Below are 26,337 nucleotides of genomic sequence, written 5' to 3'. Positions count from 1 at the left end.
GGCAATCGTGGTTAGGGGATAGAGTGAATGTGGAATATTATTGACGATGACTCCGACCGAGCAGGTTTGCAATCTGGAGAGAGAGACAGAGCAGAGAGAGAGAGTGAGTGAGAGTGGGTCGACCGTATAACCACCCCGGCGTGAGTGGAATCAGGCCTCGCAGGTTATAGGGCAGACTCTACCGTATACATGGATATTCCATGTGACCCTTCCTAGCTCTATGGCCAGGTGTGACAGAGTCCACGGCGAAATAATTGTGCTTTGAAAAGTCATGGAAAGCCATGACCGATTTCATCCGGCGCCCACAGCCGGCCTGGAACCGTGCCCTCCTATAACGAAAATATCGCAAGTAAAATTTTGAATGTGAAACTTTAACCAAAGTAAAACTAAGTGAAGAATGCTCAATTTCTGAAATTGATTTTTACGAAGAGCAATACTGTCAAGCAAACGAAGTTTTCCTTGTAGATGTTTTATGAAGTTTCAAGTGGTGTTATTTTATTTCTGAAGTTGCAAATAATGTTTTCAGTATTTAAAGCTCAGGCATTGCCTGTAAAATTGTGGGTTTTTTTTGCAACATATTTGTGTATGTTTCTTGGCTAACTATTTCACTGTAGATGACCAACCCTGGTTTTATGATGCTCAACCCTTGATTTTGACGTAGTGTGTCCGAGGGGTCAACTACTGACTGACTTCATGAGGGTCGGCTGGAGCCATACTTATAGTAGAATTTGTTTAAAAAGTCACCAAGCAGGCAAGAGACTGAGCTATAGCGTCCAAAGTAGCCGTAAACTCGGGTTTAATTTTGAGACTTATTTTGTATAAATAATTTGGATGTAAACCAGCCAAATGCTCATGTGATATCGTGGACGAACCCTTGAGTTCAAACTAAAGAAAGTGTAATTAATTTTGTACTTGCATAAACCAAGGTAGAAAGCAGAAGCTTTTAGTTAAAAGTTGATGAAAGAACGTTGTGATTTGTAATTGTTTCAAGCAAGGCTTGGAAGAGGCCACTTAAGTTGATACTAAGAAGAACAGTCACGTAACCTAAGTTAGATTGATGTTGATTTCCTCAGCCAAACCAGGGGCTTCAGAGAAGATCCCTTGAGGCTATAAAACTACACAAACCGTATTATAACTTTCTGTACATTTCTGAAACGTTTAATTCCTCATCCGTAATGTTTATTATTAAAGACAGTGGACACTATTGGTAATTGTCAAAGACAAGTCTTCTCACTTGGTGTATCTCAACATATGCATAAAATAACAAACCTGTGAAAATTTGAGCTCGATTGGTCGTCGGAGTTGCGAGATAATAATGAAAGAAAAAATCACCCTTGTCACACGAAGTTGTGTGCTTTCAGATGCTTGATTGTGGGACCTCAATTTCTAAACTTGAGGTCTCGAAATCAAATTACGTGGAAAAATCACTTCTTTCTCGAAAACTGCTTCACTTCCGCAGAGGGAGTCGTTTCTCACAATGTTTTATACCATCAACCTCTCCCCATTTCTCGTTACCAAAAATAATGAGGTTTTATGCTAATAATTATTTTGAGTAATTACCAATAGTGTACACTGCCTTTAAAGAACGTTGTTTATTTCAAGTGTGTTCACCCTATCGATTTATTGTAGTTCACTTAACGGCCACGACCCCCTCCCCGCCGAATAATGGCGAATTATTGGTCAGAAATATTTTATGAAAGCGCCCTCTAGCGCCTCTGAATCAACTTCCTTCAAGGGGCGGGGCCAGAGAGTGGGGCTACACTTTAGTCTGGTGCATCTGGTGTGACACGACGACGCACCAGACGTCGACGTGTGCTGAATAGATGCGACACAACAAAGTTTCGGTGGTGTTTTTATTTTTGCGTACTAACTAGGTATTTTGTGTCGTGTTTAGACCAAGGTTAGTGAATAAAAGCTCCAGCGATATGTTACTCTGAAGATAGGAACTGAACATGCTTCGAGAGAACTCGTGTGATTTCTACAGTTGCAATGAGCCGTACAGGTAAAGTATGCTAGCTTTTTTTGTTTAATTACATGTAGTAAGTAATGACTCACCCAGCCCCGCTCAGAAACCAGTTTTTGTGGGCCGGCCAGTAATTTATCGCACTGCCACAGAAAAATATTATGTGCAATTGTTGACTCTGACTCTGAGCTCAGTTGATTTATGTTTAACATCAAAGTATGTATTTATGGCAAGTGAGATAAATCTACTCCAAATGGAAGATGCCTAATGCTTGTTAAAATGAAATTGGTTTACTAATTAAAAGCACTCCGCCGATATGATGCTAGTTCTTTCTCATTTAGAATTTTGGTTGGTCTTGTATGATATTGATTGTATTGTAAAATTTACTCTGTCCCTGCTCAAAGAGTGATCTAAGAGTACTGCTCCTTTGTTTTGTTCACAAATGTTAAAGTACTCGCTGCTAAAATATAGAATTCAAACTGCCTCCAGCTACAGCGCAATCTCGACGGTGGTTTACAATAGTTGGTAAGACGCTGTTCCAGATTGTCACAGGTGGTGGGTTCAAATTCCATCCAAGTAATATTATTGCCTGTAATTTTTGTTACAGAGCTCGGGGTTCTGAGTAAAACTAGACATGTGGACAAGTCGTTAAATGTCTGTCGCAGTGATAGCGTTCCAACTCTCCCCTCGATTCGCGCTGTATTCTCGAGAGACTGCTGGCCCCGCGAGACTACTGCTATGATCCCAGTTAATGGGGAGTAGAAGTCGGGCAACCAGCAGTTGGCGCGAGAGCAGTACCGTTGCAACTTGACTATTTTACCGCGTGGGACCATCAACGACTAGTCTAGGGTAAAACCAAAACAAACAAAAATAAAAAGTAATATAAATGTTTGTGCCTTTATTGTTATTTTACAGCTAGCAGGAATGGTGCTGAGCCACCTGATGTCTCGCCAATCAGATTCAGCAATAACACCAGGTCGAGTAACTCCTCTTCCTCAGTATTGAAAGTCGGACTCTCAAATGATGAAGTGGTGAGTTTGACAATTGCAGCTTTCTCGGCAGTAGAGTGTTGGTTCAGGTCCATGTTTTGCATCCTTAAAAGGCAGGGTGTATTTTTTGAAAGTTATTCCACAAGTTAAAGGCAGCGGACACTATTGGTAATTGTCAAAGACTAGCCTTGACAGTTTGTGTATCTCAACATATGCATAAAATAACAAACCTGTAAAAATTTGAGCTCAATCGGTCATCGAACTTGCGAGATAATAATGAAAGAAAAAAAACGCCCTTATCACACGAAGTTGTGTGCATTTAGATGGTTGATTTCGAGACCTCAAGTTCTAAACCTGAGGCCTCGAAATCAAATTCGTGGAAAATTACTTCTTTCTCGAAAACTATGGCACTTCAGAGGGTGCCGTTTCTGACAATGTTTTATACCATCAACCTCTCCCCATTACTCGTCACCAAGAAAGGTTTTATGTTAATAATTATTTTGAGTAATTACCAATAATTTTTTTTTTAACAAAGTCTACTGTGAGCATTTACACGGCCCAAAGCAATGACAAGGGAGCATCGAGGCAATCGTCTTTGTTGCCTCCATGAAGTAAGGTCTGAAGAAGGTCATAAGGTCATAAGAAAAGAAGATGTTTTTAAATTGTTGCAACTTGAAAGCTCACTGATTATTACAAACATCATGTGGCTACATCATGTGTTTTACCAGAATCTAAATTATTTCCATCTGAAAATGAAAGAAAAACAGTTAAGTGATCAACAATTCAATGACTGCTTGTTTTGGTTGCCCTAATCAAAATAAAGACCACTATGGAAAGTGTTGATAAATCCAGGCTGACGAAACAAAACCTGAAACTAACCACCAAATTATGACATCTGATATTTTACAAGTTGTATGGCTAGTCCTTTTATTTATTTAAAAATGAAGGACTTTCTTCTTTCTTCTTTCTTCTGTGTTTAATTACTTGGCTGTCTTGATTCACTTACTAAAGTCCTTTTTAGTTATTTTATAATTGCCAAGGTTATGTAGTTTTTATTGCTGGGTACTAATCTTAATAATTACACAGTAAACACTGTACTCGACTGCAGGCCTGGTTTTTAAGCATAGCTGAGGCAAGGCCATTTAATGCTGATTTGACCTTCCAGGGCATGGGTCACTGGGCATACATACCAACTGTGGCAGCGGCTGGCCTTGAGTATCACAAAAACTGACTGAACAAAAATACAACCTTTGGGTCAAGTGCACGATTAATGGTGAAAAAAAACATTAGTTCAATACACTGGTTGAAGAACAAGTAACTCTTTGAATAATTTTTTTCAACAAAATCATATGAAACCAAGTCTACACTGGTAAAATTGTTTTGGGCTAGAGATTTGTTTGCAGTCACGCTTCCCTAGATAGCAGAGTGTTCTGAAAGTGAGCCATATGTATTCTAGGCATAACAGAACAATCCCACAATCCCACACCCCCACACCCCCACACACAATCCAAGCCAATTGTTGCAATGATATGGTAGATGAATATCGAGCCAGAAAAGTTCTCAAACGAACAAATCTACCAGGCTTGGATGTAGATACGCATGGTGTAACCGCATACTAAATAGATATTGCTGTACATTGTTCCTTGAATGGTTTTTATTCTACACAGCGCAACAGGTGTGGCTGCCTTAGATAAACAATAAAAACAAGTATTTAAAACTGTACATTTATTAATCCTAACAAACAACAATATTCTTCATGCTGCACTAGTGTATTAATACCAACATAGAGACTAGATAGTAAATATTTCATTGTACTGTCAATGTTTATGGCTTCATAAACAGTTTGCATGCACTGTATGCTTCAACAATAAACATAAGTTAATATTCAAAATAATCAAATCTGGCAGTCCGCACATTTATCTCAGTGGCTACAAATTCCATGAAGGCCTTGAATTTATTCTGTTATAGTAGCTAGGCTATTATAATGTTGCTGCAAGTGAAAGGGCAGGATTTGGAGAAACAAATGCCCATGGCTAACATACTCACGCGACTCTCTTAAAACCATTGCTCGGTGATGTTCACGTTTTTTTTCTCAAAAAATTGCCGACTAACAAATCTGAAACTTCTACAGGTAAATTATATTAAAGAAAATAGAATAAGCTGGTGCAAACAACTAACCAATCAAATGGACCGATGGTATACAGTGTATACAAAACATAGCTAATGGCCTAACGTTTTGACCCGAGCAGGTTCTTTCGAGAAAGACTTTGCTAGGGTCAAAATGTCCAGCCATTAACTATTTTTTTGTAAATTATACAACATACATCTTCATTCACAGTGGGTTTGGATTCATCTTGCCAAAAACCTGATCTACAAAACGTACCAAAAAAACCTTTAATACACATCCCTGAGTGTACTTGGTTAAACAACCTTTTTTTAATACATATTGTATGAAGATGTTTACCGAGTGTCTATCATAGATTGACGGTTTGTCCTCTCTCTTCACAGGAGTGTACTGGATATCGGTTGAGCATCTTTAAGATGATCGGCATTGTTCTCCTGACGGTAGTGACCCTTGGCTTCATCCAGCTCGTCCTCTACTGGAAGCCAGAGTGGAGGCTGTGGTGTACTCATTCTGTCTCTTCAATCCGAGAAGCTGAGGCGGTCTTACTCAAGGTGATGAGGCCAAATAAACGAGAAAACATGTTTGGCGCCCAGCCTGTTTGAAAATAGAAAGGATTTTTTTTTTTTTTTTTTTTTTTTTTTTTTTTTTTTTATGGCTGTCTGACATATTTGTTTTTGACAATCTGCTATTCAAAAACAATATTTTTTTTTGTATCTTCAGAACCATCACTTCCTTAAAAGAGATCTTATTGTGTACCTGGAAGTTTACAATTTAGTATTGTCGTTTCTTCTTAATCCAAGATCACTAAAATGTATCCACTAAAATGTACTGTCTTTTTTTATATCAATATAAAAAAACACTAGTTGGGGGGGGGGCTGATGGCCTTTAAAAAGGAAGTGGCCGAGAACGCTGAATATGTCCTAAGATGTTTTAACAGTACCTGTGACATTGGCCACTTCTCGACACATGGTGGCGCTATAATGGCGATCATAGATTGTTTCACATTAAACCATTCCCTTTTTTAATTGCCACTACAGGATGAGTACGGTCAGTATTTTGTTGAGAAGATTCACACCAGAGGGGCTGACGAAAATCTCATCCGACAAATCTATTCAAACAGGTAACTTTCTGGATAGCGTTCTTCCATGCGACTTAACAAACAAAATCAAACATGTATTGTTAGGCTATTCAAATAATGGGGTGTCATGACTGAGTAGCTGACGAAATTCTCATCCGACATATCTATTCAAACAGGTAACTTTTGTAGAAAGTTCCTCCGTTCAACCTATCAAATCAAACATGAGTTTTGTTGGGCTTTTATATATTGGGGTGTCATGGGCAAGTGGTGAAGAGCATCGCGTTCAAGTTAAGGTGGCTACATCATTCGGGTGTGGGTTCAAATCCCGAAGGTGACACTTGTGTCGTTCAGCAAGACACTTAACTATAATTGTTTCTCTCCACCCAGGGGTGCATGGGTACCTGAGAGGGGAGAAATGGTTTTTATGACTGATTTAGCTTAGTTCAATATTGGTTTATTTTCAAATAAAAATACAAGACCAAATAAAAAGTCATAGACTAATGGCATTTGGTTCAATAAAATTACTTCAAAAATATTTGGACAAGTTTACATGATAAAACAATAATATTAAAAATATTACTAGAGTTAAACAGACAAACAGGAATTGGGAAAACAGCTATAGACAGGAGGGGGGATTTGTGGACACAAAATAAAAACAAAACAAGGGAGTTTAAAACAAAACAGCAACATTCTGTAGGCAAGGGAGATTTGGACACAACATGAGCACAAAGGAAATGAAATGGAGCTGTTATCATGAACTGATTGAGTTCGCTACATACTTGGCAGCAAGGTTGTATACTCTAGAATCTATAAAGAGTGCTCTGTGAAAATGTTATCTAAATTTGTGGCTCAAATTGGATGAAAATGATTTTGCGATGTAAATATATTCCTGACAATTTTCTTTCATACAGGCTTGAGCTACAAGAGGATGAAGTTTCCAGGTTAATTTAATCATTTGTTTGTTTCTGTACTGTTTAATTTCTTTGCAAATCATGCATAACTGACAAATCATGCATAACCTTCAACGAAATCACATCTATAAAAAAAATCACACTTATAATTCATAATTTTGTATATTGCTTTAGCAGTATTTCTCTGGGATACAAATGGTGTCATTGGGCTCATCTTTCCAGAAATATTCACTTTATTGAGTCATTTTTTTTAGGTCATTTGTATTATTTCTTCTGTCATTGCACCCAGAGTGATTATGTTCTATATCATTTAGTTTTAAAAGAAAAATCCGATCAAGCTAATCTTAAAGGGAAAAGAGATTTTTCTACTGTCGCCTCTCGTCTACGGAACGGTCTGCCTGTCCCCATCAAAAAGACTGTTCTGTCTGAAAATGGTCTCAAGACTCGCCTGTTCTCCAATCTGTAGCTGGTTGTCACCATCACTTTTGTCTTTTCTTTTCTCCTTCTTGGGTAATTTGGTAATTTGGTGCTTTATAAATGTGTCAATGTTTTTACTGTATGCAAGCATTTGAATTAACCCTTTTTGGGGATCTAATAAAGATACATTGAATTGATATCAAGCTGCCAATTTATCATCTATTAAATCGTTGCAGTACCCGCTGCTAAAACATAGGATTCGAATTGCTTTTAGCTGCCGGGCAATCTCGGTTGTCTATTTGGTAAGACACTGCTCTAGAATTGCACAGGTAGTGGGTTCAAATTTGTATTACAAGCTCATGTTTACCAAAACGACCCTGTACACTGTTATTTTAATGATAATTTTGCTTTACTCCGTAATACATGTAATTGTTGTTATTTTTGTATGGAAATATGGAAACAATTGTGTACTTGAATTGAATTGAGTCCCACCCGAGACATTTTTTCTTACAGAACATGGGAAAGTACTGAGTATACAGTGCTACGTAAATCATATAGACCTTCGTTGCGTTGACATTGGTCAATACGCAATGGGGCGGAGCTTAATGGATCGGTCTATTGGTTTATATGGGTAAAGCTAAAAATCATTATATATAAATCCAGTTATTATTATTTATATTATTTACTATTCATTAATACATTGAATGATAATTTGTCCGTAGTGTCTTGAAGTGCAGTGTAAACGTGGCATCTCGTGATGCTTTACATCAAAGCGGTAGTAGTGTCGTAGAGGGAATGGAAGTGAACGGCTACAGTGAAGATGAGGATGATGACGATGCCTCTAAGACGCTCTTGAAACCTACAAGACAAAAAGCAAGATACTTTGACTTTTTCATTATATTTAAAGACACTGGCCACGTTTGGTAATTACCAAAGACCAGTGTTCTCACTTGGTGTATCAAATAACAAACGTGTAAATATTTTAGCTAAGTTTTGTATTTAAGTTGCGAGAGAATAGTAAAAAAAAAAATACCCTCGTTGCCAAGTTTGTGTGTTCTCAGATGCCTAGTGAGAAAACTAGGTTACTTCAAAGGGAGCCGTTTCTCACAATGTTGTATAATATCATAGAGCTAGCTCTATTATAATATCAACAGCTCTCCACTGCTCGATAACTAGTAAGTTTTCAAGCTTAGAGGCAGTGGAAACTATTGGTAATTGTCAAAGACTAGCCTTCACAGTTGGTGTATCTCAACATATGCACAAAATAACCACCCTGTGAAAATTTGAGCTCAATCGGTCATCGAACTTGCGAGATAATAATGAAAGAAGAAAAAAAACGTCCTTGTCACACGAATTGTGTGCATTTTGACGGTTGATTTTGAGACCTCAAATTCTAATTCTGAGGTCTTGAAATCAAATTCGTGGAAAATTACTTCTTTCTCGAAAACTATGTTACTTCAGAGGGAGCCGTTTCTCACAATGTTTTATACCATCAACTTCTCCCCATTACTCGTCACCAAGAAAGGTTTATGCTAATAATTATTTTGAGTACTTACCAATAGTGTCCAGTGCCTTTAATTGGCTATTGACATTCATTGTGTGATTCTGACCATTTATTTGTTATTATTCTTCTCAGGACTCGAGGTCAAAGCTGCGCTACTTTGAGTTCCAGAAACTGATTTACGTCTGGGATCGAGACTGCCAGTCTTATCAGTTCTTACATGGGCTGGATGAAGGTATTCCCAACGCGTCCTTCTACAGTGACTTAAACAATGGATTGACGGTATCTCAACAATCACAGAGGTCTGTAAAGAAATGTTCATCGTCTCGTTTTGATTTCATTGCATTTACAAAAGAATCTTAAAGGCACTGGTCACTATTGGTAATTTCTTAAAATAATAGTTAGCATAATGACTTAACTGGTAGGGAGCAATGGAGAGCTTTTGATAGTAGAAAACATAGTCAGAAACTGCTGTCTCTGAAGTAAGGTGGTTTATGAGAAAGAAGTCATTTCTCACTCAAATAGTGCATCTAAAAGCACACACATTTGTTCAAAAAGGGTGTTTTCTCTATTTTATTTTAATTATTCTCGCGCAACTTCAATAACCAGAATCAAAATTTTGGACAGGTTTGTTATTTGATGCATATGTTTGGATACACCAAGTGAAAATACAAGTTCTGGTGGTTAGGCCATCGGAGTGTGGGTTCGAATCCCAGTCATTACACTTGTCTCCGTGAGCAAGATGCTTTCCTATAATTGCTCCTCTTCACCCAGGGGTATAAAATGGTACCTGCGAGGGTAGAGGTTGATATTGTATTTGAAATAACCTTTAGAGCCTCTATATGTTTTGTTAACGTTTGTGTTTTCAATGTTATAGGTGTTCTCTATTTGGTCAAAATCTCATTGATATTAAAGTCAAGTCTTACTTCAAGCTGTTCATTGAAGAGGTAAATGAGAAATATAAACAAATCCTCCTTTTTTTTTTTTCTTTTTTTAAGTCAGTTTTAGTTATCTTTTCCCAATCTCTGCTTTGTACATGTCAAATTCAAGGCTATAATTATTGTGAATTTTTGTGTTTTTGTCTTTTGTTCTACCAAGGTGTTGAATCCTTTCTACATCTTTGAGCTATTCAGCATTGCCCTGTGGTGTGCTGAGGAATACTACAGCTATACAATCTGTATCGTGATTATTCTTATATTCTCACTGGTGGTCTCTGTCTACGAAACTAAAAAGGTTGGTTTGTATGAATAGACCCCCTTGCACAGTGTTGTAGCCACGTCAGGCGATGCTGGGCAGGGCGTGCCTAAGACTCGCAATAATTACCAAGCACTCTGAGCCAAATACATACTGCGCCGCCCAGCACATTTTCCACTAGAATAAATAAAACAATGTCCACTGTGCATTGATATGAGACACAGCTACTTTTTTTTTCAATTTTTTTTTTTTTTTTTTTTTTTTTAATGCAAGTCGCCTGCCACACAAGGCCTGAAGGCCACTTCAAGGTGTGGGCTACAATTATTTTTTCCAGAGGCCGTTGCCACCTACTCCTAGGGCTGAAACAGGGTTACCCCTTTCACAGTCCATACGAATGTAGGCTTGGGTATCATCAGTCCGAAGCCTGGCCGGTAGAGCAGAAAGCACTACCTCCCCAACTTTGTAATGATATGTAGATTGTAGGCAATCACCTTTGTTGCCTCCGTGAAGTATCAGGCCTCCATATATTTGTGTGGAAGTGTCTTGGCCGAGCGGTTAAGAGCACTAATTCAAACTCTGGTGTTTCTGATCGGCAGAGTGTGGGTTTGAGTCCTAGTCGTGGCACTCATATCCTTAAGCGAGACACTTAACCATGATGCTTTGTCCTTCGGATGGGATGAAAGCCGTTGGTCCCGTGTGTTGTGTAACCCAGGTAAAAGAACCCAGTGCACTGCATAAAAAAGGAGAAGGGGTTTGCCCCGGTGTTCCTGGTTTGATAATGTTTAGTTTGTCATGATCTCTTACAGCTAACTAAAACTCTGAAAGATATGGTCGTCCACCATTCCACTGTAATAGTGTGCCGCCCCAATGGAGGTATGTATGCATTCAAATCTTGGAACTCGATATTGTTTTCATTCTATTTGGAGTGTTGTCATCGGTCAATGATGCTACGATAGAGTTGTCACCAACGACCTCCAGATTAATGTGCAAGCCCTTTTCCGATTAAGCTACATTGCATCTCACCCAATGTTGGAGTCTCCTTATTTTGTCAATACTTTTGTTCAGGGGTGCCAATCAGAAGCAATACAACCAAAACTGCTTTGTAGCCAGGGATTGCACCCAAGTTCACGATACAACCTCAAAGCGGCAGCCAGGGGATCACCTTAAGGGGATGCGACTTCCTTGGTTCAAATCCTGCCGTAGTCAATTTATTCTTTGTTCAGTCCCAATTCTCTAAAAAAGATTCATCAAGTCTCTTTTCCTTGTGGTTTATCATTTGACATCTCAACTAATATCTATCCAATATGGCTTTATGTCCATGCAGTATGCGAGGAGACTGATTCCAAATGGCTGGTACCCGGCGATGTGGTTCTCATCCCTCAGAATGGCTGCGTTATGAGCTGTGATGCTGTACTCATCAGTGGAAACTGTATCGTCAACGAGAGTATGCTAACAGGTACGTGAGATTTAGTCTAGGGGTTCGTCATTTCTCCCTGGGCAGTAGACAGCCCTGACCTGCCATGGGGCTCCACTGGCTTTTTCATACACAATATCAACCTCTACCCTCACAGGTACCCGTTTTTACCCATTTATACCCCTGTTATGTTGAACAAATGGAGATTCTTGTTTGTTGCCAATATCATTTCGGAAATTTTTCCTAGCCTCCCTGGAGTAAACAGCCCTGAGGTGTTGTGGCACTCCAGGGGCTTTTTGCATACACAACGTCAATTTCTTCTATTTCGATGGGTGTCCCCGGTCAGTGATGTTGCGGCTGAGTTGTCCACTACCCTCGCAGGTACCCATTTTTACCCATTTCATGTTGCACACCTTTCCTTAATGAGATCTTTTGATCATGTTGATGATTTGTTGCAGGTGAGAGTGTTCCAGTTACGAAGACCCCTCTTCCAAACCCACCGCCCAGCGACACAGAAGCCATCCCGTACTACTCCCCCGATGCGCATAAACGCCACACGCTATTCTGCGGAACTCATATTATTCAGACTCGGTTCTATGGTAGCGGCAAGGTCAAGGCCGTTGTTGCAAGAACAGGTTTGTATTTTTCAGAAGAAAAAAAAATGTTTTGAGTAGTTGTAAATGTGATGTTATATAAATTATCAAAGAAACAAACTAGGTAGTGTGGGATTTGAGGCATGGTGAGGTGTCAATAAATATTTGGTTTGCGGTAACAGCATGTGTGTATCTACTTGCCAGGTAGAGTTTGTTCTTTGGAGAATTTGTCTTGATATATTGTCGTCGAGTGTTTTGGGGGGAATTCAGGAGACTTCTCAATTCTGGAGAATTCTCAATTCTGGAAAGAACTGTCCTGCTTTTTAACTACTACCTGGGTCGAAGGTATAGAAAATTGTCTGGGACTCCTACTCTAGCTTTAGTGGATCTAGGGGACTTCTCAGCTGAGCTATCTAACCCTATGTCATATGTTGGCGGCCTCCCGAGCTATCTAGCCCTATGTTGGCGGCCTCCCGAGCTATCTAACACAATGTTGGCGGCCTCCTGAGCTATCTAACACAATGTTGGCGGCCTCCCTATTTGTCATCATCTTTGTTAGTTTTTTAAGTTTTTAGGGAAACCAGTCATGATGAATAACTTAATTTTTAATTTTTTTATTCATAGGTTTTTCAACCCTGAAGGGAGATCTAATTAGGACGATTCTTTACCCCAAACCAGTTGGATTCAAATTCTACCGAGACGCACTCAAGTTTATTGGGCTCCTTTCATTTGTTGGTAAGAGCAGCTTATGTTTTTTTAATTTTTTTATTTGTGTTTATTAAGTTATTAAACTTGGTCTCAAGTTTTGCGAGAAGTGACACATATGTTTATTTTGGTTTTTTTTGTCTCTAGCTTTAATGGGAATGATTTACAGCGTTGTGATCCTCATCTACAGAAAGGTCAGTTCATCTTTGTTTGTTTTAAAGATTAGTTGAAACATCAGGCCACTAACTATTTTTGCTCTTTGTGTTTTTTTCTGGTCTCTAAATTTCTTGTGAATAAAGTGTGCTGATTTCTTTGATATAAAATGATATTTTCACAGGCTGACACGGCAGATTCAGTATACAAAGTCCTTGACATCATTACGATATGTGTGCCTCCTGCCTTGCCGGCGGCCATGACGGTGGGGACAGTCTATGCTCAGAGCCGTCTCAAGAAACAAGGCGTGTTCTGCATCAGCCCTCAGCGCATCAACGCATGTGGGAAGCTAAAACTCATCTGCTTTGATAAAGTGAGTACAGGGGAGTGTCATGGCGACAATGACCAGAAACAAGTTTTCTGAAGTAACATTCACTGACCGAAACAGTTTCTAAGAGCTACGCGAAAACAGGTCGGTTAACAGAAGTATTTTAACATAAATACATCTCTTTAAAATTCATGTTCTCACAATATCAGCCTTCATTTTACTTTAAGTAATAGAACATTATGTAGTTTCATCAGCGTTATTTAACCGTTATTCTCCTGAGTCCGTCATCTGGAAACAAAGCCTAATTAAGCCAAAAATCACCTGCTAGCTCTGCGTATGTCTCTAACCCCTGGGAGGGAAACATTGATGCGTTTCTTTGATTGGCCATCATATACGCACAAATTATACAATGACCAGAAACGAGTTTTCTGAAGTAACATTCACTGACCGAAACAGTTTCTAAGAAAATTGCCAAATCGGGTCGATAAACAAAAACAGTTTAGCATCGATACATCTCTTGAGAATTCATTTTCTAACAATATCAGCATTCATTTTACTTTAAGTAATAGAACATTATGTAGTTTCATCAACGTTATTTAACCGTCATTCTCCTGAGTCCTAATTGAGCCAACAAGTCGGCAGCCTCGCTACAATTGGCAGCGTGCCGTATCACGCTAGCTCTGCGTACATCTCTAACCCCTGGGAGGGAAACATCGGTGCGTATCTTTGATTGGCCATCAAATACGCACAAAATATACAATTTAGCAAGGCATTCTGGGAAGTAAAAAAATGCCGCGGCGAGATCGTACACCACTGGAAACGATGTTGACAAGTAGGTTACCGTTGCTGCTTGCGAAGCTGTGGTTGGTGCACCTTGCTAAATGTGGATGGATCAAAAATCGTGAAATTCCTTTGATTTCTTTTGGCGGGTTTCTCAGAAAGTAGACACTGTTTTCAGCTGATTATTATACAAGTGACTCTCTCTTATCTAAAATTTTGCCTACAAATCAAATTAAAAAAATCATTCCTCTTCAGACGGGCACCTTAACCGAAGATGGTCTAGATCTTTGGGGCGTGGTCCCCCTACAGGAACGACACTTCCTCTCCGTCGTACAGAAAGCCGCCGACCTGGCGCTGGGTCCCTTTAGGGTTGCCATGGCAACGTGTCATTCCTTGACGAGGATCGACGGGGAGTTAGTCGGCGATCCGCTGGACCTCAAGATGTTCCAAGCGACCAACTGGGTACGGATATATTAATCTTTAAAGAAACGATGAAAACAAAGATCACGTAGATCACGTTAAAGGAACTTTATGGAATTGGTTTTAAAAAAAACTTTACAGAGCAAACACTTCCTCTAAAGAGAATTATTTCATGGTTGTACCGGCAAGTTTAGTATTATTTATGGTGTTCTTATCCTTCACACCATGAATAGCTTCAAACATCAGTAAACGTTGAAAGATATTGTTTCTCTTAAACTATTTGTTTTAGATTTTGGAGGAGCCTGGTAGCGATACGACTCGGTTCGATACCATCATCCCAACGATTGTTAAACCTGCATCCAACGGTACATTACTGTCAGATCACTCGGATGAGGTGAGTGTGGTACAGGGTTTTATTTGATTTATTGGTTAATTCTTCATGACATGAAGACAACAGGCCCACTTCTCTCATATCTCTTCAGTCTCCTGACGATGACTAGAGCAAGCTAGTCGAAACGTTGAGACCAATTCAAGAACTGACTCCGCGGTAGTACAGTTAATGACGATCATATAAGCTAAAGTAGTAGTCCCGGCCTATTTTTCTATACCATCCGCCCGGGTAATAGTTAAAAAGCAGGACAGTTCTTTTCAGAACTGTGAAGTCTCCCGAACACACCAATGTAATGAAATAGACTCGTACCTTCGTTAACTAATTCCTTTGTTTATTATTAATTGATGTCACAGGCGCCATATGAGGTTGGAATCCTTCGACAGTTTCCATTTTCATCTGGTCTCCAGCGGATGAGCGTTATTACTCGTACCCTAGGCGCTAAGAACATGGAAGTGTTCGTCAAAGGGGCACCAGAGATGATCGCATCTCTGTGCATCAGAGAGACTGGTACGATTTACTGTGCATATTTACCAGGCTAGATCTTTACGTTGTTTTAAAGGCAGTGGACACTATTGGTTATTACTCAAAATAAATATTAGCATAAAACCTTACTTGGTAACGAGTAATGGGGAGAGGTTGATAGTATAATGAGAAACGGCTCTCTCTAGAGTTGAGTAGTTTTCGAGAAAGAAGTATTTTTCCACTAATTTGAATTTGAGACCACAGATTTAGAACTTGAGGTCTCGAAAAGGTCACGAAATAAAGCACACAACTTTGTGTGACAAGGGTTGGTTTTTTTTTATTTTTCATTTTTATCTCGCAACTTTGATGACCGATTGACTGATTTTCACAGGTTTGTTGAGATATAGAAGACTAGTCTTTCACAATTACCAATATTGTCCACTGTCTTTAAGTCTCTGTTGGAAACTCATTTGTCTATTCGTCATCTGCTTACTTGTATTTGTCTATTTCTTTCATTACTTGTTTTATTCATCTGTTCATGCACTTAAAGGCTTTTGCATAATGCGCATTCCAAACGTCTCTGTTTTTAGTATTAATATTATCTTTTTATTGTGTAGTGCCACTGGATTTCCTTGAAGTGTTACAGAGCTTCACACAGCAAGGGTACCGTGTTATCGCCCTCGCTTGGCGACCTCTTGACCCCAAATTGTCATGGCACCACTCTCAACGCATTTCAAGGTAATTGAATTTGTTTCAAATAAGGTTGCCAAAATGTTCCCATGAAAACATGTTTCACGTTTACAGATAACTCTTTGAGTTTAACAGTTTTTGAATCTGTGTTTCCTTTGCAGTTTCTTATTTTCTGAAATCTGTAATTTTTGTTTTCCCTTTTCCAGGAAAGACGTTGAATGTAACTTGAATTTCCTGGGTTTCCTGGTCCTGCAGAATGCCCTGAAACCTGAGACCACACCCGTGATTCATGAGTTAATTGCGGCAGACATCCGCACCGTTATGGTCACAGGTGAACAATAATAGTACTTGCCCATTATTTTGAAGCAATGGTTGAAGGCAGTGGACACTATTGGTAATTACTCAAAATAATTTATAGCATAAAACCTTTCTTGGTGACAAGTAATGGGGAAAGGTTGATGGTATAAAACATTGTGAGAAACGGCTCCCTCTGAAGTGCCATAGTTTTCGAGAAAGACGTAATTTTCCACGAATTTGATTTTGAGACCTCAGATTTAGAACTTGAGGTCTCGAAATCAACCATCTACATTGTAAACGCACACAACTTCGTGTGACAAGGGCGTTTTTTCTTTCATTATTATCTCGCAACTTCGATGACCGATTGAGCTCAAATTTTCACAGGTTTGTTATTTTATGCATATGTTGAGATACACCAACTGTGGAGGCTAGTCTTTGACAATTACCAATAGTGTCCACTGCAAGTGTCATGGCTGGGGATTCGAACCCACACTCTGCTGATCAGAAACACCAGAGTTTGAAATCATACAGCTCTTAACTGCTTGGCCACACCACTTCATGCACAAAAATCTGCTAAGCACAGAAAAATCCTGCTGTAAGCAGATACATGTTACCAGCTACTGTACCCCACCATTTCTTGCTGGCAATGAAATTTGTATGCTAAACAGATATGTAGTGGGTTACATAAAGTGCCTACACTGACAGCAACTGTTTTGTTAGCAAAACACATTTCTGTAATGTTCGTTTAAATATCAACTTATTCACTCTGAAGGTGACAACATGCTGACTGCCATAAGTGTTGCCAGGGATTGTGGAATGGTCGCTCCGATGTCAAAGGTCATCATGGTGAATGCCACGCCACCTAGTGGTGAGGGCCCCGCCTCCATCAGCTGGAACTACGACACCACACCGGAAAGAGAAAATAGCGGCAAATATACTCAGTCAGATTCCCAGGTACGATAGCTCATAAGTCATCATGATTTTTAGGAAAAGTAATATTTTGAGGGAAGCTCTCTTCCATCATTATCTTCAAGTTAAATGTGATCCAAACACTCCGTGAATGTTCTTATATTGCTTTCAGTTGTACAACAGCAACGCTGTGACGTATCAAGGTGATGATAGATTCCACTTTGCGGTTACAGGAAAATCCTTCGCTGTCGTCAGAGAGCACTTTCCTTGCCTCATGCCAAGAGTAAGAACTCCTCCATTACTTTTACTTTTATTTTAATTTTGGTTTAAAACGATGTGTGTCGGCAATGTATACTCGGTACTTTTTTTCCCGAATATTCTTTATCCCCCGATGCAAATTTAACATCTATCAAAACAAAAGTGGACAACGAATTGTGCGAACATTTCTTGGATTTTTACTGTCTGCAGTACATGTACCTCCCTACCAACAGTTCCCCTTACCTTTAAAATTGATTACTGTGTCTCCATGTAGATCGTCCAGCGAGGGACCGTCTTTGCTCGTATGGCCCCCGATCAGAAAACCCAACTGGTGGAAGCCCTTCAAGACATCAGGTGAGAACAAATAATTATGCCATGTATGCTGAGCAAAAATCAGAGGGGACCAGGTATAATTTGCTAACATCACATGGCACCTAAACTGGTATCAAGCATATTTTTGCTATTTGTTGTGTTATTTTTGTTTTAAATGCGGAAATGTTGGCATCTCTATAACTGACTGAGAGCTTTGTATTCGGCAGAAAGCCGATTTGGACCTAACAAAGTCCAAGTCACAAGATGTAACATTGATATTTTCTATTCCCCAAACTGTTTGTGCTTACCGCTTTTTAAGAACAGGGCCCAATTTCATGGCTTTGTCATGTTTTGTTAATGCTGAATTTTTAAAATCTTCAAATCATCAACTGCAACAAAGCCTGAGCTGCGGTTATTTAGAAATATTCCCTTTCTTGTGTTTGTGTTTAGTTACTGCGTTGGTATGTGCGGGGATGGAGCCAATGATTGTGGGGCTTTGAAGACCGCTCATGCCGGTATCTCGCTGTCAGAGGCAGAGGCTTCTGTCGCTTCTCCCTTCACCTCAAAGACACAGAACATCTCATCGGTACCCATCGTTATTAGGTAGGCTCCCAGCTTATATCTCTTGTATATTGTATGATTACATACATACATATAGGGCATTTTTATAGCGCCACTACGTCAAGAACGCTGAGTATTAGATAGGATATATGTAGAGAATGTTTTATACACTTTTTAACTGTTCGAAGAGAGTTGGATTTCCTGATTTATGTGGAGAGTGCATTCCAAGTGTGTGGTCATTGTATTGTTTATTTCTTTAAATCCTTTCATTTTTCGCTTGACATTTTTTGCTGTTAAACTGATTTTATACTGTGTTGTGTTTTCTGTTTATCTATTGAGGGTTTTTGTTTTTGAATGTTTCTCTGTATTAGGCGCCATAGAGAATTGCTTTCGATGGATTTGGCGCTATATACATTTTTATTTTTATTATATTATTATTATTATAAACTTTCAAGATGTGGTGTTCATAGCTCCTCTTCTACATAGTGTTGGATACTGAACTAAGGGACTACATTCTGTGTTAACAGGGTTAACATAGGGTTCATCTGCTTAAAGGCACTGGACATCTTTGGTAATTGTCAAAGAACAACAAATCTGTGAAATTTTTGACTCAATTGGTCATCGAAGTTGCAAGAGAATAGTAACATATAAAACACCTCAGGTAAAATGTTTTCCTTTTTTTTTTCTTGTTTGATCAGGGAGGGACGAGCAGCTTTGGTGACCTCCTTAGGTGTCTTCAAGTACATGGCCCTATACAGTATCATTCAGTTTACATCAGTCATCATTCTCTACTGGGTAAGACAAAGACAAAGATATTGAGACCAACATCTGGCCCTTGGTTCTGGTCTTGAAGCCAATGATTTTCAGAAATGCAAACTTAAAGACACTGGACACCTTTGGTAATTGTCAGAGACCAGTCTTCTCACTTGGTGTATCTCAACATCTGCATAAAATATAAACCTGTGAAAATTTGAGCTCAATCAGTCGTCGAAGTTGCAAGATAACTATGAAAGAAAAAACACCCTTGTCACATAAAGGTGTGTTTCAGATGCTTGATTTCGAGAACTCAAATTCTAAATCTGAGGTCTCTAATCGATCTCGTTAAAAATTACTTCTTTCTTGAAAACTACTCCACTTCAGAGGGAGCCGTTTCTCACAATGTTTTATACTACCAACCTCTCCCCTACACTCATTCATTACCAAGTAAGGTTTTATGCTAATAAATATTTTGAGTAATTGCCAATAGTGTCCACTGCCTTCAATCACTTTATTGTCCAAAGAAACCATATTGCGAAGTTTCAGTTTGAGATTTTGGAGGAAAAACCCCAGACAGGGAAGATGCCTCGCAGTCCTGTATGGACTGAAAACCCAATCCACATAGTGCCATGGAAGGCAAGGATAGATACCACTATGCAACCCAACCTACCACAAACTATGTTTTACAAACTTTTGTCTTGACTTTTTTTTCCCAGACCAACTCAAACCTCGGTGACTGGCAGTTCCTTTATGTGGATCTAATAATCACAACATCGGTGGCTACTCTCAGTAAGTACTCAATAACTTATCTGTCTTCATTATTACATGTAACTGACTGCTTAAAGCCATTGTACACTTTCGGTACGAGAAAAAACAAAAGTTCACAGATTTACAAATAACTTACAGGGTTTACAGAAGATAATGGTGAAATACTTCTCTTGAAACATTATTCCATAAAATGCTTTACTCTTTGAGATAACATTAAAACAATATCAATCCTCGATATCGAGTATTACGGATTTATTTTAAACACAACATGTCATGACACGACGAAACATGCATAAACAAGGGGTGGGTTTTCCCGTCATTTTCTCCAGACTCCGATGACCGATTGAGCCTAAATTTTCACAAGTTTGTTTTTTTATATAGAAGTTGTGATACACAAAGTGTGGGCCTTGGACATTACTGTTTACCGAAAGTGTCCACTGGTTTTAAGAACTAGTTATTATGATTATCAAATGATTTAGATTTAAGATACATTATTCATTGATATTTAATTTTCTTTTTTGTCTGCAGTGGGGTTGAATCGTTCACATCCCACCTTGGTACGTCGCCGTCCACCAGGTAGCCTGGTCGCACCCATCTTCCTCATCTCTATACTGATAGAGATTGTACTAGTGTGCTCAATCCAGGCTATCGCGTATTCCTCTCTACATTATACAACATGGTAAGAGTCTCACAGTCTCCTCACAAAAAGGCGGTTTTATCTTTAAAACAAGGGGTCCAATTGGGGGGGGGGGATCCACAAAACCAATAAAGAAGGTCGTCGACGTTGCGAGATGATAATGGAAAGAAAAAAAACCTTGTCATACTTGTCACGCGAAGTTGTGTGCTTTCAGATGCTTGATTTCAAGACCTCATGCTTGAAGTCTTGAAATCAATTCAAATATTTTACTGAGAAATCACTTCTTTCTTAAAAAATACATCACTTCAGAGGGAGTCGTTCCTCACAATGTTTTTTAATATCAATGGCTCTCCGTTGCTCATTACCGAGTAAGTTTTTTATTTTTTATATTTTTTTCTAGGTGGAAAGCTCCCTCGATATCACCACACTCTGAGGATAACATCTACACATACGAGAACACCATAGTTTTTACTGTATCATCCTTTCAGTACATGATACTCGCTGCGGCCTTCTCAAAAGGAGCTCCTTACAGAACCCCTATTTATAAGAATGGTACGTCCCTCTTTACAATTACTCATTACTCTCCTTGGGCTGGTTTAATGGTGGGGAGGAGTGTTAGAGGACTGATCTAAACTTGCTTCAATCCATTCTTTAAGCGTAGCAATTTGAAAATTTTGAGTTGTAAGTTTGTATTCATTTATTCGTTTATCGGTTTATTTATTTATTTGTTTTAAGGCACTGGACACTGTTAATTTACCTCGTCTCGGTAAACTTATCAAAAACCAGGCCTCGTTGGGTTTAAACCACTAGTTGAAAACCTCTTCACCACACATTGCTTCCTTTAATAAATAGTAAACTTGCGCGCTCAACCATGTATAAATCTCTTTTGTGGGAGTGTTGGCTCTGAAAAGAGCCAGTGTGGTATTGATATTTCAAACAGTATACTCTACCCTTTCTCTTGAAGAAGGGACTTTTGCTTATTTCAGTTGCTGTAGTTGAAATAAGAAACGGTGATAGTGATTTCAAACACCATCTTCTTGATATTTGACATAATTGACAGGTTTTTTATTTTCAATTTCTGGGAGATTTGGACCAGCTCAAATTTTAAGTCGAAGACCTTTTTTTTTTTCTCAAGGATTACTTTTTTTTCTTTTTTTTTTCTACCAGTCAATCTGCTTTTTTTCCCAACAACAAAAATTTGACTAATTTACTTTAGTTTTCAATCAGTAAGGTCTACTGGTGCCATATTTTGTTTTTAGGTTGATTTCGCCCACGGCCGCATTTTTGCAAAAACAAGCAGGTTGGGTTTGTCTTTCCTCCTGTGGCTCATTATTTTCTCAACAACAAGAATTTCAATTAAGGTCCCTTTCTTGGGAAATATTTATCATCATCTAAGACCTTGTCATACTGCAAGTAATTAGCGTGGTTGTTATCTTGTAGATAATTGGACGTCAAAATTGTTTGTTGAGGTCCATAACAATGGAACATATGTTCTACTGATCCCCCCCCCCTTCTATTGTCATTAAAAACATATTGAAAATAAACAGAAAAGAATCTGTGTGCAGTGCATTTTCCTCGCTATGGAGGCATGCAACCTTTCAGCTGCTTAGCTGATTTCCTCTTTTTCTTTTTTAAAACAGTGCCTTAAAGGCAGTGGACACTATTTGGTAACTACTCAACATAATTATTATTAGTATAAGATCTTACTTGCGAACGAGTAATGGGGAGAGGTTGGTAGTATGACAAATTGTGAGTAACGGCTCCCTCTGACGTCACATAGTTTCTGAGAAAGAAGTAACTTTCCACAAATTTCATTTCAAGACCTCAGATTTACAAGGGTGTTTTTTCTTTCATATCTCGCAACTTTGACGACCAATTGAGCTCAAGTCTTCACAGGTTTGCTATCAACCTCTCCCCATTAGTCGTTACAAAGTAAGGTTTTATGCTAATAATTATTTTGAGTACTTACCAATAGTGTCCACTGCCTACAAAACTGCATGTATGTCTACTACAGTAATAAAGTTTCATGACAGTGTTCAGAAGTACAGGCTTATGATTTCTAAGGGTTTAGAAGGATTTTTTTCAAATTTCCTTAGACCGTCACATTTTCATGAAAGATCAAGCAGTCACCTGAAGGAGAAAGAATTAGTCCACATTGTATCCAAACCTGTAGTTATAAGAATCTATTATTATTTAGTTTTGACTTTTTTACCCATACACCGATGCCAGCACTTTACACTCAGTACGTTCCCGAATCCTGTGAAAAAAAATCACAGGCATATTACTCGGGTGGGATTCGAACCCACGACCCTTGCATTTCTTACCAACTAGACCACCGAGGTTGCCCGGTAGCTAGAACCAGTTTGAATCCTATGTTTTGGCAGCAGGCACCGCATCGATATAATAAATGTTGGTTATTTCCAACACACCGATGTGTGTTAGCGCTGGATACTCAGTAGTTTTCCGAGCCCTGTGAAAAAAAAATCAGGCATATTACAGGCATATTATTATTAATACTTGTATTGTTGTTTCTATTTCTTGTAACCCGGTCTTTTAGTTTCCTTCATGGCGGACCTTGCCCTCTTGGTGATAGCCAGTAGTTTCATGCTTGGTACTTTCCCGAGCCCTCTGGAAAAAAAAACAGGCATTCTACAGGCATATTATTATTATTATTATTTTTATAACTTTTTATTTCTTGTCACCCGGTCTTCTCTTTAGTTCCCTTCATGGCGGACCTTGCCCTCTTGGTGACAGCCAGTAGTTTCATGCTTTTCCTACCCAGTTCCTCGGGGGTCCTGAATTGGTTCATCGTGGACGTTATGCAATTGAAACTCTTAGCTGGGGAACACCTCAGCTTTGTCCTGTTTATGTTCGGTCTCGTACTTTTCAACTTTGCTGCATCATTTTTACTGGAGGTAAGTGAAGAAGCAGATACCTTTTCTAAAGAGTTCTGTCAAACAATCTAAAAAAATTGCTGCTTCTAATATAAAGATTTTTAGAAGAATATTAGTAATAATAGTAATAGTTTAAAGGATTTGGATACTTTTTCAAATTGTCCATAGATTTACATTAAACTTACAGGGTTTGAAAACAATGATAGTGGAAAGCTTCCCTTCAAATCTTACTTACTGAGGTGCTGTAATTTTCCGCGAAGTTGATTTTGAGACCTCAGATTTAGAATTTTAGGTCTCGAAATCAAGCATCTGAAAGCACATAACTTTGTGTGACAAGGGTTTTTCTTTCATTATTGAGCTCAAATTTTCACAGGTTTGTTATTTTATGCATATGTTGAGATACACCAAGTGAGAAGACTGGTCTTTGACAATTACCAATAGTGTACAGTGTCATTAAGATGTATCACTCTCTTAAACTCCGATGTGGCTTTTATGATTAGTCTCACCATGGAAACAGTCATCATTATGGAGTTGTAGTTGACTTGTTTTGATACTTATGTGCAATCAATCATTTTTCTTCTGAATATTTTGATGTACTGTATTCCTAGATGACCGTCTTAAAGAAAATCGTGATTCATTTTGTGCATTACAGTAATTGCTCTTATTTAAGAAGACATCTTTCAGCGTTTAGCATCTCTTTACGGATTATTATGCATTCATCAACTTCAACACTATCGTGGACATTAACCTTTCCCGCAACAGAAATTCAGCGCCCTTTCTCATTCTGTTTTCCTTTTTTCTATTTGTTTTTTCATGATTCATTTTGTGCATTACAGAAATTGCTCTTATTTAAGAAGACATCTTTCAGCGTTTAGCATCTCTTTACGGATTATTATGCATTCATCAACTTCAACACTATCGTGGACATTAACCTTTCCCGCAACAGAAATTCAGCGCCCTTTCTCATTCTGTTTTCCTTTTTTCTATTTGTTTTTTTTTTCCCACAAGGGAAACTGACTAAGTAAATGTGTTTAATAATCTGAGATTGATCAAAGGAATATTAACTGAAGTGGGATTTCAACAAAGAACCTTCGAATTCAAACTATATTGCTGGTGTTCTTATTGCTGATTGTTTTTTTGTTTTTGTTTTTTTTAGCCTAGTATGACCTCAAATCATATCTAACTATTTAATTATTTATATTTAGTAGAGATTTTTCTGGTGTTTTCTTGCTAGATGTGCATTTGTTCAACTGTCAATGACTTTTTATGTTATCTTTACTGGCCTAAATTACTCTGAATTGTTGTTAGAATAAAAACTTAGTTGGTAACAGGCAATGGAAAGCTGTTGATAGTATCAAACATTGACAAAAAGGGTCCCTCCCCCTGAAGTCAAATAGGTTTTGAGGTCAAACTACAAACGACTTCAGGCCTGAAGCCTTTTGTTATACAAAACTAACACGGTCGAACTAACACGGTCGGCCATTTATGGGAGACAAAAACTTGACTCCCATAAATGGCCGACCATGTTAGTCGACAAGGTAAAAAGCAAACCACGCAATTTTGAGGCAAATTTGAGTGGATCATTTATATAATCTACTTTTCTTTCGAATCATATGCATTTTATAACAAACGGTTACAAACGCTTTTCAAAGACCAACTCGACCCAGATCCAATGCAATGTGTTCATTTAAGGACTAGCATCATTGGTCCCAAGTCCGTGAGGACTAGTCTGTGAGGTCTAGTCCGTCCCCTGTGCCTCGACCCTTGTCGACCCCTGTGCCTTTGAAACAAGCTAAGCATTACAAGACGACTCTGTCTCCTATTTGTTACTCAGACGTTTGTAGCGGACAGCAATTTTCTACGTCGATGCGTCAGCCTTGTCCGCCCCAAGAAGACGCCCAAACACATCTTCAAGACGATTGAGCATCAGATCCGGGAGGACCCAAGTTGGCCCATGGGCAGCCAGAACCATTCCCAATTGGGCCCCAATTACAGTCCGAGCATTACCCATCTTTCATAGAAAAGTCATCATCAACAGGTGGACACAAGCTATTAAAACCAAAATATTATATATTTTTTTAACCTAAGATTTTAGACTAAAATTTCGAATGATATTTATAGATATTTTGAATTGATACCATGTTACTGTCGAGTTTCTTACATGTAGATTGGGTTATTATTAGGAGTTTGTTATTATTGTGTGAAGGGGGACAGACTATTGTCCTGTAAAGGCACTGGACACTATTGGTTATTACTCAAAATAATTGTTAGCATAAAAACTTACTTGGTATTGGAGAGCTGTTGATAGTATAAAACATTGTGAGAAATGGCTCCCTATAACACTGTCTGAGGTAAGATGTTTCGTTAAAAGAAGTAATTTCTCACTAAAATATTTCAATTGAATAAGAGACCTCAGCTGAGGTCTCGAATTCAAGCATCTGAAAGCACAGAACTTGTGTGACAAGGGTGTTTCTTCTTCCATTATTCTCTTGCAACTTTGACGACCAGTTGAGTCCAAATTTTCACAGGTTTGTTATTTTGAGCTTATGTTGAGATACACCGAGTGAGAAGACTGGTCTTCGATAAACTACCAAAGGTGTCCAGTGCTTAAAACGATTTAGAATCGTGGTCTCTTCTGATTAACAAACGAAGGTGGAAGGAATTAACTATTACTAATTGAATAACCGTTTTTGTAGATTTCAATTTCTTCCTATGTATTGCAATGCAAATCAGGTGTATATATATGTTTTTCGGCAACTTGTTTAAATCTTTGCAATAAATACTAATATTTGCTTAGAGTAGCTCTTGTTAGTCAAAGCATGGAAATCAGT

At 38.6% G+C, this 26,337-nt stretch overlaps 1 protein-coding gene across 2 annotated transcripts; it reads left to right on the top strand.

The window, feature by feature from the left end:
- The first annotated feature begins 1,827 nt into the window (after window positions 1-1,827).
- On the top strand, window positions 1,828-25,948 carry LOC117302147 (probable cation-transporting ATPase 13A3). Of its 2 annotated transcripts, XM_033785950.1 has the most exons (30): window positions 1,828-2,002; window positions 2,879-2,994; window positions 5,461-5,628; window positions 6,115-6,197; window positions 7,067-7,096; window positions 8,206-8,356; window positions 9,120-9,286; window positions 9,862-9,931; window positions 10,083-10,217; window positions 10,985-11,051; window positions 11,503-11,634; window positions 12,051-12,227; window positions 12,810-12,920; window positions 13,038-13,084; window positions 13,228-13,416; window positions 14,407-14,613; window positions 14,861-14,965; window positions 15,316-15,469; window positions 16,042-16,162; window positions 16,321-16,445; window positions 17,184-17,365; window positions 17,493-17,603; window positions 17,853-17,932; window positions 18,341-18,493; window positions 19,150-19,246; window positions 19,924-19,996; window positions 20,504-20,654; window positions 21,013-21,164; window positions 23,331-23,527; window positions 25,341-25,948. In XM_033785950.1, the coding sequence occupies exons 1-30, from the start codon at window positions 1,990-1,992 to the stop codon at window positions 25,524-25,526; spliced, it is 3,750 nt and encodes a 1,249-aa protein (XP_033641841.1). In that variant the 5' UTR covers window positions 1,828-1,989; the 3' UTR covers window positions 25,527-25,948. The 2 variants fall into 2 exon arrangements, with proteins under 2 accessions (XP_033641841.1, XP_033641842.1); XM_033785951.1 differs by lacking the exon at window positions 7,067-7,096.
- The last annotated feature ends 389 nt before the right edge of the window (window positions 25,949-26,337 follow it).

This window comes from Asterias rubens, chromosome 18 (genome assembly GCF_902459465.1).
Source record: "Asterias rubens chromosome 18, eAstRub1.3, whole genome shotgun sequence".
NCBI classification, from domain to species: Eukaryota; Metazoa; Echinodermata; class Asteroidea; order Forcipulatida; family Asteriidae; genus Asterias; species Asterias rubens.
The sequence above is the reverse complement of the archived record's forward strand: the minus strand, read 5'-3'. Positions and strand labels throughout refer to the sequence as shown.